Genomic DNA, 19,891 nt, shown 5'->3' with positions numbered 1-19,891 from the left:
CTGTGGTGTAGGTTGCAGACGCGGCTCGGATCCCGCGTTGCTGTGGCTCTGGCGTAGGCCAGTGGCTACAGCTCCGATTGGACCCCTAGCCTGGGAACCTTCATATGCCGCGGGAGCGGCCCAAAGAAATAGCAAAAACAAAAAAACAGACAAAAAAAAAAAAAAAAGAAGTAAATGAAGTTCGTCTTAGCACCACGTGTTTATCAATGGGTTTCTCACCAACATACATGTCCAGTGGGACATCTGCTCGTGATGCTGAATGCAGGACAACGTTCTGGCCATGCAGGACTGTTCCAGAACGCATGGCAGGACCTCTAGCATCCCCACCTCTCTCCATTAAATGCTGATAGGTCCCTGGGATCCTTGTCACAGAAAAACACCCTCACACATTTCTAGGCCGCTTCCTGGTGGGCAGTACTGCCCACTGTGAGAATCACATAGCTAGAGGAAGGGTTTCATACTATATACCTCAGGGTCAGTGGGAAAAAAAAAAAAAAAAAAACTTCAAAGGCTCTGTATTGTGTCTGACATGTAAGTGCTCAGTAAACGTTTATCTGCTTTCTCTCTCCTTCCTTTCTTCCTCCGGCCAGAAGTTCTCAGTCTGACCAAGAGGGGACATCTCCCATCAACCCTGGCAGCAGCAAGGAAGGTATGCTGATGCCGAAATATTTAAGGGAGTGAGCCAGTAAATCAGGCAACAAGAAACACACATCAGCCCCCCTCCCAGAAAAGCTGGCAGAACAGCACGACAGCTGCACAAGTAGATGATGGATCTATTATATGAAACACTGTAGGAGGTCTCTGGTGGCTCAGAGGGTTAAGGATCTGGCACTCTCACCGCTGTGGCTCTGGTTGCTGCTGTGGTGCAGGTTCAACCCCTGGCCTGGGAACTTTCGCATGCTGTGTGCATGGCCGAGAAACAAAGAAATACCATAGAGCAGTTTGACTCCAAGAGGCCTACCTCTACTTGCTTTTCGGTGTAACTCTTGTTCCCGGGCCAGGGACTGAATCCTCACCTCAGCAGCGACCTGAGCTGCAGCAAAGACAACACTGGATCCTTAACTCACTGCACCACAGTGGGAACTCAGGAGTAAACTTTAAAGACTAAGAGAACCCAGGCTCTGGCTAGGGAATTTTTTCTGGATGAGGATGAGCCAGACAAGGCCACCACCCAGCTGATCCTCTCTGAATGCTGGCCGGTGCCTGGCCTGGCTTTGTCAACAACAGACAGGGATGAGGGATGCAAGGCGATCCTATGTCCAGATTCTCACACTAGATCCTTCACAGGCTGGTCCCTCTGCCCAGGATGCCTCCTCTCCCTCACTGCCCACCCTCTCTCCTCCTGGCCATCTCTTCCTCAGGATGTTTTATCTCCTCCAGAAAAGCTTCCTGAGACATCCCAGCAGAACTGATGGTGGCTCCTTCCTCCTGTGTCCACAGGCTGAGCGCTTCCTTCTACCACGGTATTTCCAGTGTTGGGTGCTCGTGGGCTGCAAGCCTACATGTGGCCCCGTGTGATCTGAAAGAGCTGTGTCTGGCTCATCTTTATATCCCTGACAGCTAGCTCAGTACCTGGAGAACAAAAGTTTGGCCCCTCTGCCACCGACCTCTTCCCTGGCTTTGGATTCTAGAATAAACACACCACAGTGTCAGCCTCACAAAGGTTCACCACGCCGTTATCCAGACTACAGATGGAGGACCTCATTTTAAAAAGAGAACAGTCTCTGGTCCAAAGGACAGTTTATTTAAAACAAAGGTGACAAGATACAGGAAGTAGGAAGGGGGAGAATGCTAATTCTAACATAAAAGCACATAGGAAGCATCTCATTTTTTTTTTAAAGGGCGATGGAGGAAGCTATGTCTCATACATATACAAACTGCTGACCTCGATTGATTATTTACACCCACACTTTATAAAATAGCATTTCCAGTCAGCACTTTCGCCAGTGTCATTCGTTTTTGTTACAAAAAGTTAAAGCTACAAACTTCACATTTTTTTAAGTGGTACATCTGCGACAACATTCAAGCTCTTCGTTCTCCAAGTTGGTCCAAGGGCGAGCTGGTGGAAGAGATTCCTTTTTTTTCCCAAACACATAAAAAAGAACATGGATTCCAAGTACAATGACTCCCATCCTGATGAAAACACAGACACGGCGCTTACGAAAGGCTGGGGTGAGAGGATGTGGGCTGGCCAGAACTAGGTTCCAGTAAAAAAGGAGCTGCGATCTTTAGAGGCAACGTGGTGTGGGAGAAAGGGCACTGAAATGAGACTCAGAAGACGTGGATTTGAATTCTGACTCTGCTATATTCCAGCCATGTGATCTTGGGCAACAGACTTGACCCCCCTGAGCCTCAGTTTCCTCCTCTGTAAAGTGGGGACAAGAATACCTCTATCTCCCAGAGCCACTATGTTTAAACAGAGATAGGGCGCTTCAGATTATCTATTTCTTCTTGCGTGAGCTTTGGTATGCTCTATCTTTTAAGGAATTGGTCCATTTTATTTAAGCTGTTGATTTATCAGCACAAAGTTTTTCATAAAATTAGCAGCCATTTAATAATTCCGGTAGGATCCATACTGATGTCGCCGCTCTCATTCCTGATGTTGGTAAGTGCTATTGAGTTTAAAATGGTATAATAAATTTCTGGCAGCAGGTGCTAAATAAGTTTTTCCTGGATCAGAATCTACAGTCTCAAGGAGTCAAGGCTCTACTTCTTAATTGCTTCAGAGTATTGGTTCTGCCTGTCTCTTTATCCATCTATCCATCAAGCCAAATATTCACCCACCAATCCATCCAGTTGGTGGCTGGGGAAAGGAACAGGAACCAAGAAAAATAGAAATTTGCTTCAAAATTACTAGTGAACAGGCAATAAAAATATTCCTAGAGAATCTGAGATTTTTAAAAGACAGTTAGGTCTGGGTCACTGTTTCTTAGGAGAGAAACAGTCTCCTGGAAGCTTGAGTCATAAATGCTCAAGCAAGGCCTGATGCTCAGGGCGCAGTGGCAACCGGCTGACCTATCCTGCATTTAGTATTCAAGGAAAAAAAAAAGACTAGGATTTGCTTCTCTGCCTTCCTGTCACATGAAAACAAATACACCTTGTCAGGAAATTTGTCTCATCCAAAATAAATTGACTTCTGGCCAAATGCTCTGTCTAGCGAGACTGGAGAGTGGGGGACTGTGCTGGACCAGCGTGCTGGATGCACACATGCTTGAGGCAAAATAAACTTCAGATCAAGATTCATCCCCCAGGAAGATTTATGGGGAAAAACCGAACCTTCTTTTACTTGGATCCAGTTTAGGAAGGGAGAAAATGGGCACTCCCCTCATGTCTGGCCACGTGCAAAGTCCTTTAGCGAGAGGGAGGGGTGGGCAGAGAGCACGACCGAGGCAGAACTGTTAGTTAGCACGGCAGATGCTGTGGGGAAATTCATGCTCCATAGCTTATTTTTAAAACCTACCTGGCCGTCAGACCTGACTACTAATTCAGCGGTTTCCCAACCCAAGAATGCCAGTTAGAGTTTTTCAGGCTCTGCGAGAAAAGTGGTCCCTTCGTTTTAAGAAGATTTGTGACTTTCCTTTTTTTCCCCCTGTAAACACTACATGATGATGCTCTGAATCCTGATCCTCCCACTTACTAGCTGTACTGCCTTGGGAAAGAACCTTTTCTCTCTGAACTTGTTTCTTCATCTATGAAACGGAGATACAGTATGTAATTCACAGAGTTACTGGGAAGTTTGGAGGTGACACACAAAAAGAACCTACCTACCTAGCTCAGTGCCTGGCATTGAATAAGTGGTCAATGATGGGTAGCTGCCATTTATTATTACAGTGGGACCCTCGAGTTGTCCTCTCTTCTCTGTATCTGCCACACAGCTGCATAACTGGCCAAGCCTCGCAGACCAACAATGGCCTCTTGCATTTTTAAAAACTGGCTGCAGTTGCAAAGAAGGGAATCTGGCCACAGAAAAGGAACATTTCCCCGCCTCCCCAGTGATTCCCAGGCTTGGGTAGCAAAGGCAATTACGGAATCAAATTACCTTATCCTTAGGTGCAACCTAGTCAGAGCTCCCCTCTCTGAGGGGAAGAGATACTGGAAAATAAAAAGACAGTTGCCTTTCCCAAGTGGCAGCACGTGGCCTTGAGCCAATGCCAAGGAGGGATGGCTCAGTGCTTTTGGCTGCAAAGCCCTCTGGTCTGCTTCAGGTCCTATATCTGCCTGTGTGATGCCTGTCTGCTACCTGGCAGATGCTTCAGAGCTCATGGAATGGCAGAAAACAGCGACCTGGCTCCCCCTGGGAGTCTCTTCACAGCCAGGTGCCTACTGAGGAGATGCGGCAAGAGCAGGTTCCTGTTCGCGGAGTTTCCTGGAACAGCTTCACCAAAACCGACACACGCATGCCCTCCTCAGAGCAGGGGCTGCGTGGTTCAGTGAAGCAGGCATGAGGAGCCCCCAGCTCTTCCTTGAATTTGCTCTGTGACTTGGGCCATGTCACTTCCCCTCTCTTAGCCTCTGTCAGAGCAGATGGATGTCCTTGGGGCCTTCCGGCTCTGGCACACTCCACCCGCCTGGGTTGAGTCTCCTGGAGAACAAGTATCAGCCTGATATTCCTTTACCCTTTCCAGACCCGGGAGAAGTATAAGGAAAAAGAAAACAGTCACGTGTTTGAATGTGGATCACAAAAGCAATGCCCTCTACCCCCATCTGTGAGGAACGTGGAGCCAAATGCTGCGTCTGTAATCTTCGCGTCAACAATGAGAACTTCGAAAACCCTTTCCCTTGTGCGGACTGAACACAGCCCTGCACTGCTGGGAGTTCCTGGCAGGTCTGTCCCCTCGCCGGATCACATCTCCTCTTAAGGCACTGGGCAGTATCTGTGCTGTGACTCTAGGCAGTTGGGAGGGGGGAGAGGGGTGAAAGGCATTGAAACTGCAGAGGTCAATCTTGCAAAGAGGGCTCCAGGCTGCTCCTGGGACTCAGGAAGTAAACACGGCCTCTCAAGGGCTTCCCTGGGACGTCACTTATGGCTCCAGAAACCAGGGATGGCCCACGCGGAGCTGAACGGAGGGTGAAGGAACAGGCCCCCATCTTGTGTGTCATTGCAGCCCTGCAGGAGAGTGAGGTGGGCTCCGGGGGGGGCCCCCAGCAGCCTCCGGGTGTCCTCTGCCCTGGTGTCCCACGGTACCATAGTCTTAACAGAAAAGAGGCAACCGTTTAAAACTGTACCTGTACAGAGATGCCACCACACCATGTGGGGAATCTAGTTATAATTTATATATATATATGCATATTTATATATTTTTTAAAAGTCTTCTGGAAAGAACCATTGAAAGCTATCAGGAGAAGAAAAACAAAGGACCATGTGAAACTTTCCCAGCTACCACCCAACTAGGAGACTCTGTTTCTTGGGTTGAAAAGTGAGTTTCAAAGCGCCAGCATCAATCCTGTGAAATGATGTACCTGCCTGGTTTCAGTACACACGTCAAGGCGGCCAGGGACTGTCACGGCAGCCCTGCCCCCGGGCACACGTTCCTGTGTTCACAGCGGTGCTCTGGAGAGATGACGGAGTGGAAGCGTCAGGGAGCTGGAGGGTGGAGGGGCGAGTGAGCCTGCGAACCCACGGGTGCACAGACAGCAGGCCTGGGGCGGAGGCAGGCCCCCCCTCCTGGCCTGGCCTCGCTCAGAAGTTCTGCTGCCGCCGCTTCTTGGCCTCAATGGCATCCAGGATCGGCTGCCGCTTCGACTGGTACTTCTGCCGGATCTCCTCAATCTCCTGCTCCATCATGGGGTCCAGGGCCAGGAGCCTCTTCTGAAGGTCCTCCACTGTCCAGCTCTTGAGCTAGGAGAGAGGTGGAAAGTACAGTCACGGCAAAGCCCAGGTCAGCAGCAGGATGGTGAAGCCCAGCATCTCCAGACCCCCAGGGGAAGAGGAGCAGAGGACCAGGGCTTTTTTGAGACAGCTTATCCTTGGACGTGTTCTAAGCGCTAATCTCTTTGATGTCACTGTTCCTTGACCAAGAACTTAGTAAGACTTTCATCACCCCTCCCTTGTAAGTTGATGACATGTGGATTCACTGCCGGAGCACTGAAGTGACAGCAGCGTGGTGTGTGTAACAAAACGGCTGCTGCTAGTTCTCGTCCTACCCGTGAGATGGGCACGTGCACGTGGCTGTGTCTCCTTCTGGGCACTCTGCTGGGGGGACGGATGCTCATTGAGGACCAGATGCTGTCCCCCACTCGGCCTCCCCACACCCTCGTGTCTCGGCACCGTCATGCCAATCATCACGAGCATTTCCCGAGGGCACCCCTCAAAGCACTTTCTGCGGATCATCTGCAGAAGGGTCTTGGGAACGCAGCCTTCACGTGGCGTGGGGGTAGGGGTGGGTGGAGAAAGCCTGAAACTTCTGAGATGGAGTTTCCATCACGCAGAAGGACCAAAGAGGGTGTGCTATATAAATTAATGCCACGGACTGGTACTTAGAGAGGGCCCACCATGCACCGTGAGCTTTACACGCGCCAAACACTGGTTAATTGAATCCTCACGACAATCCCGCGCTTTGAGTACCGGATTACCTCTGGGTTACAGATGAACAAACCAAGGAAGAGGGTAGCTCAGGGACTTGCCCAATGCCTCCCGGCTAAGTGGCAGGGTCAAGAGTCCAACCTAGAGGCCCCGCTCTTAACCAGCACTGGAGGAAAGCAGACTCCCAAGAGCACAGGTTTTAGGACCAACTCAACCTGTGCTAAAACACGCGTCTGCCTCACGCAGCTGCTGTGGCACACAGGCAAGTGACTCATCTCTCCAGGGCTTTCACACCTACAGAGGCAGAACTGCAGGGCTCGTGGTGTTTTTGGTAAGAATTAAGTGAGACCGTGGCTGTCAAGTTGCCGGCATAGCGCCTGGTGCCCTGTGTGCTTAGAGGCAGCGCTGTGACAGCCGCTCCAGGGTCACACCTCTCCACCTGCCAGGCCAGTGGCCTTGTGGCTGTTGCTGTGTGTGCGGAGCGCTCACTGCATCCGGGCGAGGCCAGTCCAGGCTGGCGGGGTGGGAATGAATGCGACATTATCCACAGCAGCTGGTGATCAATTCCGTGCGCTCGAGTCCGGGGCAACAAGGCACAGTGTTTCAGGAACTCGAGGCTCCCTCAAGTATTACGGGAGAGTTATGGAGCATCGCTCGCCCAGCCCCTCCCGAGGCCTCAGCAGGGAAGAGGTGTTCAAGGGCAGGGAAGGAGCCCCTTTCAGCGCCCCCTCCCTTGAGAGGGTGGGGTGTGAACAAGTGGGAATGCTACAGTGGCCTCCCTAGAAATGGCTCAGGGACCTGTCGCCACAGGAATGTCCCCTGGCCCGCTTCAGGGCAGTGGTCTGAGAAGTGAGAAAAGCCTCACAGTTCAAGGCGAAAGGTTCTTTGTAATGTGAGAATGGAAAGACTTAGGGGGGAGGGGGAAAGGCTGGAAAGTTGGGCTAAAAAAAAAAAATCTATCTTGCCTTCCAGCCGGTGTGGTTTTATACCATCTAGGAGGTGGGAGTTCTTGGCCCTGGGACAGCCCAGAGTGATGCTGGCTTGATCTTTCACTTTTCTGATTTCTTCTCCAAAGACAGGACACCTCAAACCTAATACTGAATGTTACTGATGGTTAAGGACAGACCCTAACTGCACTGGCTGTGCAACCTTGGACAAATAACTTGACCTCTCTGAGCCTCGCTTTCCTCCTCTGGAAAACAGACAATACCAGTTCCTCTACCGTTGGGCTGTAATGAGAAGTGGCTGAGTTTATGCCGGGTGTAACGTTCTTAGTGCGGAAGGGACTTCACGTTAGGGATTTGGTGGATAGTGAGCATGCCACAAATATTAATATTATCCTTATTGTTAATATTACCAGGAAGTCTCTAATTAGTCTCCCATCGACAAGCTGCTCCTGTAACCTCTGATCTGAACCAGAACCAAATGAGTCAAAGAGAAAATATTCTACTCTACTTTGGGTTAATAATGCCTAAGGGCTGGCACTTTCCCACAATGCTCATTAACGTCTTTATAGTTTAACAAAACTTTCCATCCATCCATTTATCAAATATTCACTGGATACCTACTATGGGCCAGGCACTGTCCAAGGCACATGGCATCCTTCAGTGAAAAAAAAGAACAAAAAAAAGGGGAGCTCCCTGGAACTGCAGTGGGAGAGGGGGGATGAGTGCCCAGGGAAGATCAAGGGGAAAGATGCTGGGCAGTCAAAAACAAGAGCTGTCCAGGGTTCCCTGGTGGCCTAGCAGGTTAAGGATCTGGTACTGTCACTACTGTGGTTTGGGTTTGCTCCCTGGCCTGGGAACTTGCGTAGGCCATGGGCGTGGCCAAAAAAAAAGCTCCCCAAAACAAAAACCGTTGCCTATATTCTGTGACAATCTATGTGGAAAAAGAATCTGAAAGAGAAAGGATGTGTGTATAGGTATAAATGAATCACTTCATTGTAGCACAGAAATTGTCACAACCTTGTGAATCAACTATACTTCAGTTAAGCTCTAAAAAAAAAAAAAAAGTTGCCCCTGTAAAGCTTATATTTTAGTGAGGCAAGACAAAAAACAATTAACACAGTAAATGAGTAAATGACTCTTACAATGGAAGGTGATGCTGTACGAAAAAGAAAAGAAAAAGTCCAGTGAAGGAAGGGGAGATGGGAATTGGGAAATGAGCCTGCTTTCAATCCATCCACTGGGATAAAGACCCAACCACAAGATGAAGAAGTAAAAGGCAGCGGGACCACAGTGGCTTTCCCACTCTGCCGCCACAGGCAAGCCCCTCCGCCTCCCCATGCCTCAGCTTCCCCACGTATAAGAGAGGCTGCCTAAATGATCTCAAAGGCCTTTTAAAACCCAGTGTTTCTCGAAGCACGATCCACGGATCACCTGCAACAGAATCTCTTGCTGAAAAAACAGACTCCTCACCTCCCCAGCCCGGAGCTGCTTGATCAAGCTCCGTGGGAGGTGAGGCGCTGGACTGCAAAGGCTAGAGAAGCTATTCAGGTGTTTCTTATAAGCTCTCAACTTTGATAAACATAATCCTACATCTTCCTTCTTGTTTTCCTGGCGGTAAAATTCTCACAAAGTAATTGCTGCCTGTCTCCGGTCAAAGCTTCTTCTAGGTTTCCAATTTCTAAGCAGTTCTTTCGCCCTTGATTCTAATCTGGAAGCAACAATATGCACCCTGCCTTTATCTCAGCCACTTCAGACTAATTTACTGGCCCCAAGGCCTTGGGGGCTTAAGTTACACCTGACCTATGAGAACACAGCCAGCCGAAGACACCCTCCAGATATGGATTTTTCTGAAAACGAGCTCAGAGAATGGTTTTATGGCGCCGAGAGTAGCATTTCACCTTCCTGGTCCTTGGTGGCATAAATAAATTTCAAATGGATAATATCCTGCGGTGAATTAACCATGCTGCTACAGTTTTGCTACAGCCAGCATCCTGATGGAGCACATTCTCATATCGGCCACATAGGTAGCTTTGGCGGTTTGGCGGTTTTCACCAGCTAAAGGAAGTAACACCATTTAGTATCTATCCCCTGGGATTTAAGTGTACACTGTCACCCCTCCGGGATAGGTAAGTCAGGCTGATGCCTGTCACAGGTGATGTTTTACTGCGGCCAAGAACGAGGAAAGAACACACCCTTGGAATTTAGCAAGATGGCAAGGAAGCTTGATAGAAGCTACCACCAGCACGTCACCCCATACCTTTAACACCCACCACTGGAAGGTGAGCAAAAGTGCAAAGGAGAAAACATGCAAAGGTCAAGCCAAAGGCATCTGGGACGTTGATTTTGTTCCACCAAAGCTGCGTACCCTTTCTCGATGTGACCCTGACTCTATCCAGGTGGGGATCCTCCGTTGGGGGGAGGTGATTCCAATCAGATAAGACTCTCGGGTGATGCAGTCGCCTCTCAGCAGGGGAGTGAGAAGATAGCCAAACAGAAAAGCAAGGATGCGGCCAATCAAATCACAGCTTGTGTGGATTAAGAAAGCACAGACCATTCAATTTCAAAAGATCTTGCTCCCTAAATGAAACCTGGGAGAATTCTAATGAGAGATTTCCTCTGACTCAAATGGTGGTCACGTCAAATCATGCTTCCATCAGTTCCTTATAAAAACTTCCTCATGCTTCTCCAACAAGGAAGAAAAGTTGCAAAACTGTTACCAGTGAATTATGATTTTCAATCTCATCCTGCGTCTATGATGACTTCAAATCACTATATGGACCTGTTACCAGACTTCCAACCAAAGATAACATGACTGCATGTACATAAAATATTCACCAAGGTGGGCTGCAATGAAAGGCAGACTTTAAGCCTGGGTAAAATAAAGAAATCTGGCTCTAAGCAGGCATGGGATATAACGACAAAAGCTCTGACAGGGGTCATAAGATTGGCCTTGAACAACCTGAAGATTGTATCCAGAGAGCCTCCCGCCGAGAGAGGGTGCAGTGTGAATTGTACATGTGCATGTACGCGCACGCGTGTGTGTGTATGTACGTGAGAAGGATGTAATCTGAGTAATGGTATAAGTAGAAAGACAAAAAGCAAAAGTTTTTTCTTTAAATAATGGGATTTTACTTTAATACAAAGTATTACTTTCATTCTCTTTGGTATTTGTGATGTGAAAGTCATCAAACTTTCATGACGAAATTAATTTTTGAAGTAGTACTTTTTACATGTTTACAATTTATTCCAACTCTGTTCTGGCGTGAACTTTCACAACTTACTCTGAAAATCAAAATGCTTTTGGTTATTTTGGTTTGGTTTGGTTTTGTGAGTTTTATAAACAGCCACTGGCCAGGAGTTCCCGTCATGGCTCAGTGGTTAACGAATCTGACGAGGAACCATGAGGTTGTGGGTTCGATCCCTGGCCTCATTCAGTGGGTTAAGGATCCGGAGTTGCTGTGAGCTGTGGTGTAGTATCACAGACGAAGATACTCAAGTTTTGACCAAACCTAGATTTTTCTACTATCAGGATTCTGGCTTTGTGCAACAAGAACCCATAAATAAATTTTATACCCCAATACAAAAGAAGAATGGCTTTCAAGAAGCACTGCACTGCTAATGTTTAGCACCATATCTTTAATTATAAAGATGCAATGAGTGCCTGCTCTGTGTCAGACACTTGTGCTTGGCCTGAATGGGGCAGGAGTAGGGATGACAGAGGGGTGTGGCTGAGTGAGGGTGTACAGGGGACAAAAGGTGTATGGCAAGATCCTTTAAGCCTAGAAGTGGAGATAAATGAGGTAGAGAAGTCGTGAAAGCAAGCTACAATCTGAGGCATTGCTGTTATACCTGCTAATGCTAATTAGAGCTACTTTTTTTTTTTTGGCTGCACCCATGGCATGTGAAAGTTCCTGGGCCAGGGATCAAACCCGAGCTACAACTGTGTCAACGTCAGATCCTTAACCCGCCATGCCACCAGGGAACTCCCTAATTAGAACTACTTTCAATTAAGTGCTATGTGCTGGGCATTGTGCTCAGCATTTTACACACATCAGCTCATGTAATTCTAAGAAGGGTCCACGAAATAAGCAATAGTATCCAGGTGGGATGTGACTTCGATACAGGAATTTTCCCCATGACCCAGGCGCCAGTAAGTGTAAGTGGTCGGGTTAGGATGTGAGCCCTTGCCTGTCTGAATGCAAAGCCAAGCCAACGCCGTTGTCAAGGCGACATGCGCTGCAGTTGAGAGAAGGAAGAATTCCTGCAGTGAGAATTTCTGAGAGAAGGATCTTGCCACGTTCATAGTGCAAAGAAGGGGCACTCACTCTAATTCAGGGAAAAGTCTGAAATGTAGAATTTTTAAAAGTGAAATGCAGAGAGTTCCTGTTGCAGCTCAGTGGTTAATGAACCCGACTAGCATCCATGAGGACATGGGTTCGATCCCTGGCCTCACTCAGTATTAAGGCTCCAGCGTTGCCATGAGCTGTGGTGTAGGTCGCAGACACGGTTCGAATCCCAAGTTGCTGTGGCTGAGGCGTAGGCCAGCGGCTACAGCTCCAATTTGACCCCTTGCCTGAGAACCTCCATATGCTGTGGTGTGGCCCTAAAAAGACCAAAAAAAAAAAAAAAGTGAAATGCAAATCTTGTTACTTCAAGAAACCATCACCCTTGAGATACAGGGGACTAATAAAACTAGGTTAAGTAAATGAAAGGATTTATGAGTTCACGTGTCAATATTACAAACAGCTGCTCAAAATTCCTTTGGGTGCCCTATTTTTTTCACACCTTCATGCTTCTGCAGAATTTTCTCTGTCTTCAGTTTAGGGAGGGCCCATTTGATCTTGCAGCCCGGCCCAAGCTCCACCTATCTTTTCCTTTTACTAAAGTGGGAGCTATTTAAGAGTAGGAACTACATCTAACATATTTTCAGAGTCAGGCCAGCAGAAAAAAGTTCTCCGTGAATATTTAATAGAGAAATAGTTCCTTAAATCTTGAAGCCTTTGCTTGAAAAGGATACTGACTTTTTATTGGGTTCCCTCAATTACTAGTAAGACTCCGGGCTTTTTGGAAGCTTTGAAAATAGGTAATCAATAAATAGGCCCGAGAGTATAATATAAGTGTGTTAAGTAAGGTTATGATGATTACTCCAAGCTGACTCATGCACATGCCAAAATCAAACCCAACAGCCCATCCAGTGTCAGGACTGCAATAAAGTTACAAGGGAAAATGCCAGGAAAACTCATACTGGTCTTGATTGCTAAAGACTGCGCTTTGAGAGAAATTTTAAGAGTGGCTCTAAGTTGGTTTATAAATTTCACACTTAAGGAAGCCAAACTATGAGGGGAAAACTTTCAGAAAGTTAGCAAACACAAAGCCTCCCCGGATAATTAAATGTCCTAAAGTGATCGCTGATGTCTAAAGGAGGCAGAGTATAAGAATAGAGTAGCATAGGAGGCTCCTGATAGTTGAAAGCACTAAAGGGAGACGTCGATAGTTTCATTCTTGTGGGGATATTAATCTTTCAGATGAAACGAAAACCTACAACACCAACTGTACCCAGCTGCTGCTTTAATGCAGCTGAATAATTCAGGAAGCAACCTAGCTAATCACATAAGAATCCCCGCGCACTGTGCCTCTGAACACTTTCTTGGGCTGGAAATTTCCGAGACAACAAGTCCAGGCTTTTCCTCTCTTTTCTTGCCAAATAAAAGAAGGTCAAAGAATCCCAAGCAAAACCGAAAAGCTGAAACACAAACTTTAACCTCACTTTATTGCATGAAGGTAGTCTTTAAAGTATCTTCAGATCTTAAAAGGGCCCAATCTAGATACACTGAAAGGACAAAATGTTAACAGAAACTACTTGAGAAGGAAAGTAAAAGCTCTCTGCGTAAAAGCTACCAGGCCTGAGTTTCCACAACTTGGGCTTTTTCTTAAAGTGGGGAAACTTATTAGTGAACAGCACTCAGTTTTTTGAAAGTATCTAAGACAGCTGGAAGCCTCACTGCTGGGCGCGCCCGTGTGGTGAAGGGTCAGAGACGTACAACCTAAATACACAAACGGAAATATTCTCTCCATACCCTTTTGAGAAAAAAAAAAAAAGAATGCTGCCAATAAAAGCAGGTAAGTTCTATCTGCAAGGCATGTCGGAATCTTTCTGCAATGGCCATCCAGTTTGGGGACCTGAATTCCTCACAATATCAGAAAAAAAAAAAATTAGGTCCAGATAGAGAACGGTGTGTGTGTGTGTGTGTGTGTGTGTGTGTGTGTGTGTAAAAGAATTAAAGATTCTGCCAAAACCACATAACTGCTAAATAGGGATTTCTACCATTTTTTCTTCTATTTTTCTGATTTAAGGTTTCTTTAAAAAGTCATCTTTTTTAGAGTCTTAAATCAAAAAATAAAAAGCATTAATATGTATGTGTCCTAAATACTTTGTTCTTTATTCTCTTCAGCAAATGTTTAATCAGCACGGATAATTAAATGTACTTTAATTTATGCCATGGTAATACTTTTCAAATGTGTATAAATTCACAAGCCAGAAAACATTCTTTGTAAAGACCTTGTGTCCCAGTTTTTTGGTTCAGAAACAACACTCACCATATTCCTAGCAGTAAGCTCACCTGAGCTCACAGTTTTGTTTTGTTTTTTTGTTTTTTCTTTTTTTTGGCCTTTTGTCTTTTTAGGGCCACACCCACAGCCTATAGGAGGTTCCCAGCCTAGGGGTTGAATCAGAGCTATAGCTGCCGGCCTATGCCACAACTCATGGCAACACTGGAAACTTAACCCAGAGATTGAACCTTCGTCCTCACGGATACCAGTCAGGTTCGTTAACCACTGAGCCACAAAAGGAACCCCCAAGCTCACAGTTAAAAGCATTTAGCCTCTTGGGTATGAATCTGTTTGTTTGTTTGTTTTTAACAGCTGCACCTGCACATGGATATTCCCAGGCAAGAGGTCGAAATGGAGCTGCAGCTGAGGCCTACACCACAGCCACAAAAACACCAGATCTGAGCTGTATCTATGACCCTTCACCATGGCTTGCGGCAATGCCAGATCCCTAACCCACTGAGCGAAGGCAGGGATCAAACCAGCATCTCCACAGAAACAACATCAGGTCTTTAACCTGCTGAGCCACAACGGAACCTCCAAAAGTGTTCTTTAAGCCCTGTCCTAAATGTTTTCTATAGTGAGCAAGCACCATAAACAAAGAAACTGTCTCCAATCAGGGGTGTGACACAAAACCTGGGATCTATAACGACGGGGAGAGGGGAGAATGGCGCTAGTACCTCGACGTGTATGTGCGCGATACAATCGGAAGGGTGGTTCATGATGAATATGATGTTTATATGTGTCGATAAACATATTCTAAGTTCTAATTTTCTTAAAACCTTTTCCCTTCCTGAAATGTCTGTTAACAGCACAAGTATATGATTAGTACTGCTTCTGACTTGATAGCATTTCTTTTTAAAAGAACAGGAAGAGTGTATCAGTTACCAGTTGACCGTCTCTCAGCTCCAAATGCACCCTTCTCTGCAATAAACAGACGCACGTCCAGCGCTTCCGCTTTGAGGTGTGTGTGATGTTAAGCTTTCCCAGCAGAGGCTGGAGGGACGGTTCGGGGAGGAGGCTGCTCCCCAGAGCGTCCAGCATTTGGGCTGGCGATGTGGATGCGAGGACGTCGCGGGGAGCGTGCCCCAGCCACAGCTCAGAACCTGGCTCCTCCGTGACCACAGCCTCAGCCTGGCTACAATCTTTCAGCAGCCCTGTCAACGTGGATATGGGACTTGCAGGCTCTGGAGGCCTCTCCTGTCCCCGCCAGTACCCTGGCCCCCTGGGCACATCCATGGCACTGCCTACACTCCAGAGGGCCGTCTCTGGCTTGCCCAGAACCTTTGGGCCAGGCTGCTCTGCCGTGGGCTGCACCCCACCTTCTCTGCCGAGGGCAAAGCCCTGGTAGCTTGTTCTTCCTCAGCCCTAGGGAACCATACAGAGTTTCCTGGTATCTGACAGTTCCTCTTTCATCACAGGGAATCATTCCTTGTATGAAACCTCCTCTGTTTAACCTACTGTGCGGTTTCTAGCTCCTGACTGGACCCAGACAGCTCCAGGGAAGAAGGGTGCCAGGCAGAACACAGGCATGAGCACGTGCTTGCCCACTAATGGAAAAACATCCAAAATGCCAAACCCCAACGAAAAAATTCAATTTGAAAAATGTCCAGGCAATTTCAAAACCAGAATAGCCTCATGTGTTTATTTATAGCCCAAGTGCAGAAAGAAAAACTGCTCGTGTGCTCCCACTGAAACTGTACTAACGGGGAGCAGGTAAACAAACTGGTTTAGCCACACGATCAAAACTGCCCAGCAATCAACAGGAACAACTCCAGAATGTCAGGCAACCACACCGATGACGCTCAAACAGCCTGCTAAATGAAAGAATCCACCACGGGAGCCCACACACTGAATGGCTCCATCCACATGGCATCGGAGAAAAGACAAAACTGTCACGACCAGACACAGAGTGTGAGGGAACTCTTGGGGACGATGGAAATGTTCTATATCCCTGATTGTGGCTGTGTTTACACAACTGTCACAACTCATCAAACTGCACACTTGATTTTTTTTTTTTGGTCTTTTTGCCATTTCTAGGGCCGTTCCCATAGCACATGGAGGTTCCCAGGCGAGGGGTCCAATTGGAGCTGTAGCCACTGGCCTACGCTAGAGCCACAGCAGCAGGAACGCCAGATCCGAGCCGCGTCTGCGACCCACACCACAGCTCACGGCAACGCCGGGTCCTTAACCCACTGAGCAAGGCCAGGATCAAACCCGAGACCTCATGGTTCCTAATCGGATTCGTTAACCACTGCGCCATGAAGGGAACTCCTGCACACTCAATTTAGTAAGCCAATTTTATGGCATATAAATTAAACCTCAATAAATCTGACTTGTAAAGTCAGATTTGCTTTGTAAAAGCAAAACACTACATATAAAAAATTGTGGAAGACAGAGTAATACTTAAAGGGAATTTTGCAGCCTCATGTGCATATGGTCCAAAGGAGAGATGATTTAATTCATTTTTTTATTTTATTTTTTTGTCTTTTTGGGGCCACACCCACAGCATATGGAGGTTTCCAGGCTAGGGGTCAAATTGGAGCTGCACTAGTTGGCCTATGCCACAGCCACAGCAATGCCAGATTCAAGCCTACGCCACAGCTCACAGCAATGCTGCATCCTTAAACCACTAGGCAAGGCCAGGGATTGAATCCACATCCTCATGGAGCTAGCTGGGTTCGTTACCCACTGAGCCACGACAGGAACTCTAAGAGAGATGATTTTAAATTATGAAATTTAATTGGCTAATTAGAGAAGAAGAAAACGAGAATAAACCCATAGAAAGTAGATAAAAGTAATATAAATTTATGAATTCGAACCTAATGCTCAATGGCAAGGACCTACAAAGCCAAAATTTAATTCTTTCAAATGACTTAAAAAAAAAAAAAAACACTAGAAAACTTCTGATAGGTTTCTTCAAAAAAAACCTACAATCACTAGGAAAGCAAAGCAAGCTGGAACTGCAGATTCTACAAATTTTAAAATCCAAAACTGGAGTTCCGTTTGTGGCTCAGCAGCAGTGAGCCCGACTAGTATCCATGAGTACGCAGGTTCGAGCCCTGGCCCTGCTCTGTGGGTTAAGTAAGGATCTGGCATTGTTGTGAGCTGTGGTGTAGGTCGCAGACGTGGCTTGGATCCTGAGTTGCTGTGGCTATGGCATAGACCGGCACCTGTAGCTCCAATTCGATCACCTAGCCTGGGAACCTCCATATGCCACGGGCACAGGCCTAAAAAAGCGGAAAAAAAAAAAATATGCTTAAATAATAGAGCTACAGAGGACAAAGCAATCTTTGGAAAATAGAGACAATTATGATATTATTAGCAAAGCTGCTTCCCCATAAGTAGGGGCCAGGGTGTGGGGGGTTGTTAACTCCCAATTTCCAGTTCTCACAACTGATAAACTCCTGAAACTTCCTCCTATGAAAGAAGGGAAATCTCCAGAGCCTAGAAACACTGTTATAGTACTAACCCACTAACCCCACCTTCTTTTTTTTCTTTTTAGGGACATACCAGTGGCATATGGAAGTTCCCAGGCTAGGGGTTTGATTGGAGCTGCAGCTGCTGGCCTACGCCACAGCCACAGCCACGCCAGATCTGAGCCACATCTGCGACCTGCACCACAGCTCACGGCAATGCCAGATCCTTAATCCAGTGAACAGGGCCAGGGATCCAACCCGCAACCTCGTGGATATTAGTCGGGTTCATTACGACTGAGCCATGATGGGAACTCCCAACCCCACCTTCTTACAATACTAACATTGCTATGCCTGGTAAATCAAGAAAACATAAAGAACAGTAGGACAGAAGGATAAGCAGAAGCCCTCCTGCAGTTGCCTGGGATTTAAGGAAGTTGTTGTATAATGATTATAGTAATAAGAACAAGAACATAAGCCCGCATTTTCAAAACATCTATTAGCCACTATTAGCTGGCCGCTACCTAAAGTACTGCTGTGTATTAGCTCCTTTGATCATCATTAAATCTTACAGCTATAATTGTTCACTTGCTTCTACAGATGAGGAATTTGAGGTCTGCAGAATGACATACTCTCTCTGAGGTTACACAGTCAGCCAGGGGGTAGAGACTAAAACCGACTGGCTCTCTCCATCTGCAAAATGGATAATTCAGATAATCCAAACTAACCTTCTGGAAAGCTTCTGTGAGGAGTAGTCAAAATAAATACAAGGGTAGAAGTTTGAAATAAATTTTGGCTGAAATTTTAAAAAATATACAGTATCTTCAGACAGAGCGTTTAAAGCAATGGTATGTACTTTTTTCCAAATGTGGAATCGCCCCTGCTCAGAAATGACCAGAAGTGGTCAAGAAAACTCTGGATGATGCCTCTTGCTGGAGACAGGCTCTTTAAGGCCCCTTTCCGTTTGGAAAGCTGTATCTTCTTCCTGACACAGCGCCAGAAAAACTAATTGAGAAAGACGATGGCTTCCAGGAATTCAAGACATAGGCCATTTGTCACCTGTGCTTTTAATGAAGCCAGGTGGAAGTGACCTCAGGACAGCCCTTCCCAGGGCCTGTCTGCGGGTCCTGGGATCCACTGCTGATCTGTTCTAAGCCATCTAGGTCTAAATTATTTCCTACCACTATTCCTAGTCCTGCTACCCAAATGCACAAAACCTACTGTCTGGACCAAGTGCTTTGGCTTACCGTGGCTGAGATAAGAACCAGCCTATATATTGTAACAGCAGAGAATAACTGGCCTCGAAGAATGAACTTGAAAGGAGGTGGCCAAGCAGCCACGGGTCAAGGCAGTCTCAGAACCAAACAGAGGAAATGAAAAGCAGTGTCAAGCTCACACAGGCTGATACAGTTTTAAGCAACCCTTTGGGGTCACAAGCCACAGTATTTAAGCCTAGCTCTCAGTGCCGTTTCAATAACCCAGTGAAAAACCAAGCCTCCATCAGCTCGCGCGGTTTCCCAGCAGAAAGAAGCCGCTGTGACTTGAGACAAAGACGACATTCATCTGCCATGTGGTTTCTCAGAAAGCGTATCTAAACAGCAGGTTTCCCTGGCAATTTTGGATACATATTTCTTTTTCCAATTGCTGTTCTTGGCTGGTTTTCTGCAAGTAAAAAGTACAAGATCTCATTATATTCCCAAGTTCAAATGAATTCAGCCTTAACATACTTTAAGCCCAGCTTTACAGGAAAAATAAGAAATCTGAAACAAAAATAGTATACCTTGTCAGGAACAATTTAGGACAGTCTTCTCACCAGGAACCGCTCAGCATGGTTACCCAGTAAAGACCCACTAACGTGCCACTGGTGTTTACCCTGGCTGGCTCCCAGGCACTCACAAGGCACCAGAGGGTCGGAGACCAAGGCACCAATCATGGTCTCCATTCATCTTTCTTCCAGCACAGGATTACGAAGAGAAACTCATCAAAGAAAGGTTAAAAAGTAAACCAGCGGGGAGTGAGTCCAGGACAGAAAGATGGTGGCAAGAGGACAGAGAGGGTAGTAGCATCTGAGGTTTAAAATCCTGGCTTCATTCACCTCAACAGACAGAACACCAACCACAAAAGCAAACACAAAAGCCTCAACTCCTAAACCTCTCACTGACAAGAAGAGCAAGTCTGGCCTAATTAGTTAGAAGGATCTTAAAAGCAACCTAACTCCAACCAAAAAAGCTCCCCATACTAAACACCAAATCAAAGGAGAACGAGGAAGCCAATCAAAATAACAAGACGTGAGGGACTCTTAGGAGGCCATCAGAATGATCATTTTATAAATGTTTCTAATGCCATATTATGCACACAGAATGATCTCAGCTGTTTACAACAATATACAAGTATAAAAA

At 46.6% G+C, this 19,891-nt stretch overlaps 1 protein-coding gene across 2 annotated transcripts in view; it reads right to left on the bottom strand.

Moving 5' to 3' along the window:
• Positions 1–1,723: 1,723 nt before the first annotated feature.
• Positions 1,724–19,891, bottom strand: part of STK4 (serine/threonine kinase 4) — an 89,289-nt gene continuing 71,121 nt past the window's right edge. For both annotated transcript variants that reach the window (XM_021077859.2, XM_021077860.2), the window contains one exon: positions 1,724–5,839. In XM_021077859.2, the coding sequence (XP_020933518.1) occupies positions 5,681–5,839 (159 nt within the window). In that variant the 3' untranslated portion in view covers positions 1,724–5,680. The remainder of the gene's footprint in view (positions 5,840–19,891) is intronic.

This window comes from Sus scrofa, chromosome 17 (genome assembly GCF_054392235.1).
Source record: "Sus scrofa isolate SSC_HxYL_T2T_F1_AM1 chromosome 17, Sscrofa_HxYL_maternal_Yorkshire_Landrace_v2.0, whole genome shotgun sequence".
Taxonomy (NCBI): Eukaryota; Metazoa; Chordata; class Mammalia; order Artiodactyla; family Suidae; genus Sus; species Sus scrofa.
This window is presented reverse-complemented; position numbering and strand designations above follow the sequence as displayed.